Source organism: Protobothrops mucrosquamatus, unplaced genomic scaffold (assembly GCF_001527695.2).
Source record: "Protobothrops mucrosquamatus isolate PMUCROS unplaced genomic scaffold, P.Mucros_1.0 scaffold8117, whole genome shotgun sequence".
NCBI classification, from domain to species: Eukaryota; Metazoa; Chordata; class Lepidosauria; order Squamata; family Viperidae; genus Protobothrops; species Protobothrops mucrosquamatus.
Genome location: NW_015393914.1, coordinates 8215 through 13077, shown reverse-complemented (window position 1 = coordinate 13077; position 4863 = coordinate 8215). Strand labels below are relative to the sequence as shown.

The 4863-nt window shown below is 57.6% G+C and overlaps 1 protein-coding gene across 1 annotated transcript; it reads right to left on the bottom strand.

Moving 5' to 3' along the window:
• Positions 1–8: 8 nt before the first annotated feature.
• Positions 9–4614, bottom strand: LOC107300716 (dual specificity testis-specific protein kinase 1-like; the record flags this gene model as incomplete). The annotated part of the gene is made up of 8 exons (XM_015830018.1): positions 4580–4614; positions 3064–3231; positions 2610–2658; positions 2365–2511; positions 1865–1947; positions 1689–1779; positions 1443–1526; positions 9–77 (listed from the first exon to the last, which is right to left on the bottom strand). Coding segments are annotated over exons 1-8 (726 nt in total), but the record flags the coding sequence as incomplete, so codon positions are not given.
• Positions 4615–4863: the final 249 nt, after the last annotated feature.

Genomic DNA, 4863 nt, shown 5'->3' with positions numbered 1-4863 from the left:
AAGGCCAGATGGAGAAAAGCCGCTGGACAGTTGGCTCCCACCAGGTTGCAGAACGCAGCCACATCGAGGCCAAAGTCCTGCGGAGAGAAAGGGTGAAGGGAGGGAGGGGTTGGGGAAGATCTATCCTACCCCCTAAAGAAAGATGCTCTTTGGAGGCAGGACCAGGGAGCTAGCTGCCACACTGCCTGGACTCACCCAATTGCAACCATGTCCCCCCCCTCAGAAATTTAAGGAGATTGCTCAAGAGGAAAAGCCTTTCCCAAACGAGCCCCCCCCCCCAATACAGAGTGCTTCCAGTGAGACCCTCGGTGGCTTCCAGGGATTTGCTTCTGGGCTGGCTGGGCAGGGAAGGTTCAGCCCCCTGGGTTTTATGCTGCAAACAAGCTGGCAGGAACGTGCACTAGCTAGAGCTCCCAAATGAAAGAAGCATCAGCCTTATCCTGCCTGCCCCCCAGGACTCTGTCCGAAGACCCAGGCACCCCAATAGGGATGCCAGAGGGGAGCCGGGGTCAAGATGTCTCCAGGATACAGCCTGGCATGCAAGCAAGTAGCTGCGCAGGAAAAGGCCTCTGAGAAGCAGTCAGGAAGGAGACCCCACTTGTTGGAAGGCAGCCTGAGGTTCTGGGGGGCTTTTAAAAGGGACCCTCTGACCATTTTAGCATCACAGCCAACATTCGGCTTTCCGTAATCGTTCCATGGCTTTTAGCGTTTCGGGAAGGCTAGATGGTTCTCTGCTGCACCAGGCACAAAGAGTGGCAGGTAAGCGGCACTTAAGCCAAGGCAGCCTCTGCCAGCCAAGCTCAATGATGGGAACTATGACCCCCCCCTTGCACCCCCCCACCGTCCCATGAGGCCTTTGCGTAGTCATCGCCTCCCCCCACTGCCCCGTGGCCAGCAAGTAGGCCTTGACAGGTGCAATGGGTTTAAGCGGTGTGCTGATTCAATGAGCACCCCCCATCCACTCGTCCATGAGCAGGCTGAACAAGCCGCGTTCCCCTGAGTCACAAGAGGGGATTGGGCGAATGCCACGGGGGGGGGGGGGCTCAGCTACTGCCCTGGTGCAAGACTAGCCAGGGGGTAAAACTGGCGAGGCTTCCTCCCTCTAGGACTCCTGACACCGAGGGAGCCAGACGGAGCCGCGCTCCAGAACGTCTTCGTGGCACCTCATGGCTGCAAGTTAGTTCACACATGCACCGTTCCCTCTCCCCCCCCCCTGAAATCTGATCCCCTGCCAAGGACAAAGCATTCAGGGACTGACTGGAGAAAGGAGCCCCCTCAGAGCCCCTTGGAGCTCAGCCCCTTCCAGACGCCTCCAAGCTCCTGGACTCTGTGCAGGACCGGCTCTTCTCTGCCAACCCGTCTGCCCACTTTAAGCTCTCTCTCCCCAAGGGGGCAGGCAGTCTCCCCTATGGCTGGGGCTGCAGAGGGATGGGGGGGCTTACCTCGGTGCGAGGCAGGTAGTCGGGGTCGGCTGGCACTCGCGCAATGGTCTCGCAGAGGATGATGCCATAGGCAAAGACGTCCGCCTGCAGGAGACAGTGATGGGGTGGTCTCGGAGGGTCTGGGGGAGCCCTGGAGCTGGGGGGCCAGGGAGAACTGGGCCAGGGAGGGGAAAAACAGGTGCCCTCATCCTCTTCCATCCCTCCCCCGGTCTCCCTCTCATTGTCACTCTTTCTCCCGGGGCTCACCTTCTCGTTGTACAGTTCGCCACGCAGGACCTCGGGGGCCATCCAGTATGGAGAACCCACCACGGCCAGGGGCTCCTTCTCGCTGCCCTCACTGGAAGGAGAAGGAGGAGGGGCTGTGAGAATGCCAGGGTCAGGAGTTTGGGGGGGTGAACAGAAGGAGCAGCAGCCAAACTCACCTGTAGGTGGGGATCTTCTCTGCCAGGCCAAAGTCACCCACCACTGCTGTGTAGCCATTGTCCTCACACCTGACCAAGCAGTTCTGGGGGGGGGGGGAGGAAGAGAGGTACATTTGAGAGGCCATTCCAGGTAAAAGGCAGCTCCCAGGATGGGGCATCTCTGACCAGACGACCCCCTCCCAGGGAATAAGGAGAAGGCTTAGGGGACGACCACGGCAGAGGCTTCCCAGGTGCCAAGAGACTCTGCTATCCCTTCTCTGGGCCCTAGAAAGGGGGGTCCGGAACTTCCGGGGGACCCCATGGCAGGACCTGCTCTTTCTCCAGCCCACCTTTCAGGGGAGGCCCTTCAAGGCTCCTCCTCCCCAATCAGCACAGCCCCCGGTGTCAAGCTGCCCCACCACTCATCCGAGATCCAGTATTGGATTCCCCTGCTGAATCCTCTGCCCACTTTGAGGCACAGATGTGGGTGTGGGTGTGCACCAGAAACCCCACACACACACCTTGGAGGTCAGGTCCCGGTGGAAGATGCCCTTGCTGTGGAGGTAGCAGAGCCCCCGGGAGATGTCCAGGGCCAGCTTGAGGCGGACGGGCCAGGGAAGTGGGGTGGGGCTGTCGAGCAGCTGCTCCAGGTTCCCCCCATTGATGTACTGCGGAGAGAGAAAGAAGGGCAAGTTGAGGGGGCCTCGGTCCCCCAGAACAGCCAGGCCCTTGGCTGATCCTTGACGCCCAGCCCCTAACACCTCACCTCTGTCAGCGCATGCAGCTGGCCCTGGTGAACGCAGACCCCCATGAACCTGGCAGAGGAAGAGAGGAGCCGTCAGCAGTGAGACCCCTGCCTGGTGTCCCTTAGCCCACCTGGAGCTTTCCTCTGTCACCAGCACCCCTGGATAAAAAGGAACAGGACTGCCCCCTGCTCTGCCATGGACACCAGACGCCATGCTCACCCCCTCCCCCACTCCCAGAGGGTGCTCTACATATGAGGAGCTCTGGGTGGGGCTCTCTCAAGCCATTCGGGGTGGCACCAGGAGACCCCTGGCAGGAGGGGGCCAGGAGCAGGTGGTGGAGCCCTTCTTCCACTGGACCCCTCAGCATTTACGCCTGGCCCTCCCAGCTTCCCAAATATGCTGGACCTTCCCCCCCAGTGGGCTGTTTTCTTCCAGACAGGGGAGCCCCGAGCTCCACCAGCCCCTCTGCCGTACCGGAGGATGTTGGGGTGGCAGAGCCGGTTCATCAGCTGCACCTCACGCAGCATGTTCCCTCGGTTGCTGGTCAGCTTGTTCATCTTCAGCACCAGGACCTGCCCCGACTGACGGTGCCTCACCTGCAGGGACAGCCGTCCGTCACTCCGGGTCACCCTGGCCCCATAGCTGGCGCAGAGAGGAAGCCCCGAGTCCCGTCTGGATAGCACCCCGTGGAACCAGCCCCAATGGCAGTCAGTGCCCAAAGGCCTTGGGGAGCAGAGCTTTTCCAGCCTCAACATGCTGAACCAAACCCCTGAAATGCCCACGCAATCTGTCCCTAGGCTGGGAATCATGGGAACCAAAGTCCAATGTTCCGAGGAGATGGAGTACCGGCTTCAGAATCAGCCAGAGCTACAAAACCAGAAAGCCAGAAACAGACTCAAAGCTTTGGAGATGCTTGAGAGCCTGTGGCCAATTTCCCCACCCCCAAATGGCCTCTACCCCAGGGTTTCCCATCCACGGCACTTGAGGGGGTGTGGACCCCCAGAATTCCCCAGCCAGCATGGTCTCAGCCCCCTCCTCAGTCAGCAGGCTGCCTGGGGGGATTCTGGGGGTCCACACCTCCTCATGTGCCATGGTTGGGAAACCTACTCTCAACAGTTCAGCCAAAGTTTCCAGACACCTGACACAAGCATCATGAACCCCACCTCACCCCAGTTCTGCTGGAGCTCCCTTCCCCAAAATTGCCAGTGGGCTCACATTCAGGGAATCAGAGGACACCCCCCCCCTTTGAGGAGGGCCCAAAGAGCAAAATGTGGAGCAAAAGAGGGGGAGCTGCAGGAAGGGGGGAGTATAATAATCCATAATAATAATAAAGTTGGAAGGGACCTTGGAGGTCATCTAGTCCAACCCCCTGCTCAGGCAGGAAACCCTATACCATTTCAGACAAATGGCTATCCGGTCTCTTCTTAAAAACTTCCAGTGTTGGAGCATTTACAGCTTCTGGAGGCAGGTTGTTCCCCTGGTTAATTGTTCTAACTGTCAGGAAGTTTCTCCTTAGTTCTAGGTTGCTTCTCTCCTTGATTAGTTTCCATCTGTTGCTCCTTGTCCTGCCTTCAGGTGCTCTGGAGAATAGCTTGATTCCCTCTTCTTTGGGGCAGCCCCTGAGATATTGGAACACTGCTATCATGTCCCCCCTCATCCTTCTCTTCATTAGACTAGACATACCCAATTCCAGCAGCCTTTCCTTATATGTTTTAGCCTCCAGTCCCCTAATCATCTTTGTTGCTTTTCTCTGCACTCTTTCCAGAGTCTCAGCATCTTTCTTACATCGTGGTGACCAAAACTGAATGCAGTATTCCAAGTGTGGCCTTACCAAGGCATTGTAAAGTGGTATTAACACTTCACGTGATCTTGATTCTATCCCTGTTAATGCAGCCTAGCACAGTTCAGTAAACTGTCTCTCCCATTGACAGAAATATCACCAAGCAAGAATCCTCCCTCTGACTCCCAGGTTGCGATGGCTTCTCCTGACCTTCCTCGTTCCAAAGGTTTCTCATATTCTAGCATAATTGCAGACTTCATCTGGAAATTGCTGAGCAGCTGTATTTTTATTGATTTATAGCCTTTGCACCAGCCATTGTCTGAAGCGGCACAGAGAGGAATGTGGCATCCCTGCCCGGAGGCTTGCAAAACAGAAAGGGCAGGGCAGGACCGGTCAAGAGGCCTCAGGACTTTTGTGGGACCATGGGAGGCTTGCAAAGCCAGGGCACATTAAGCGGAGGCGATGCCTCTGCCCCACAACTCCTGTGCCAGCCT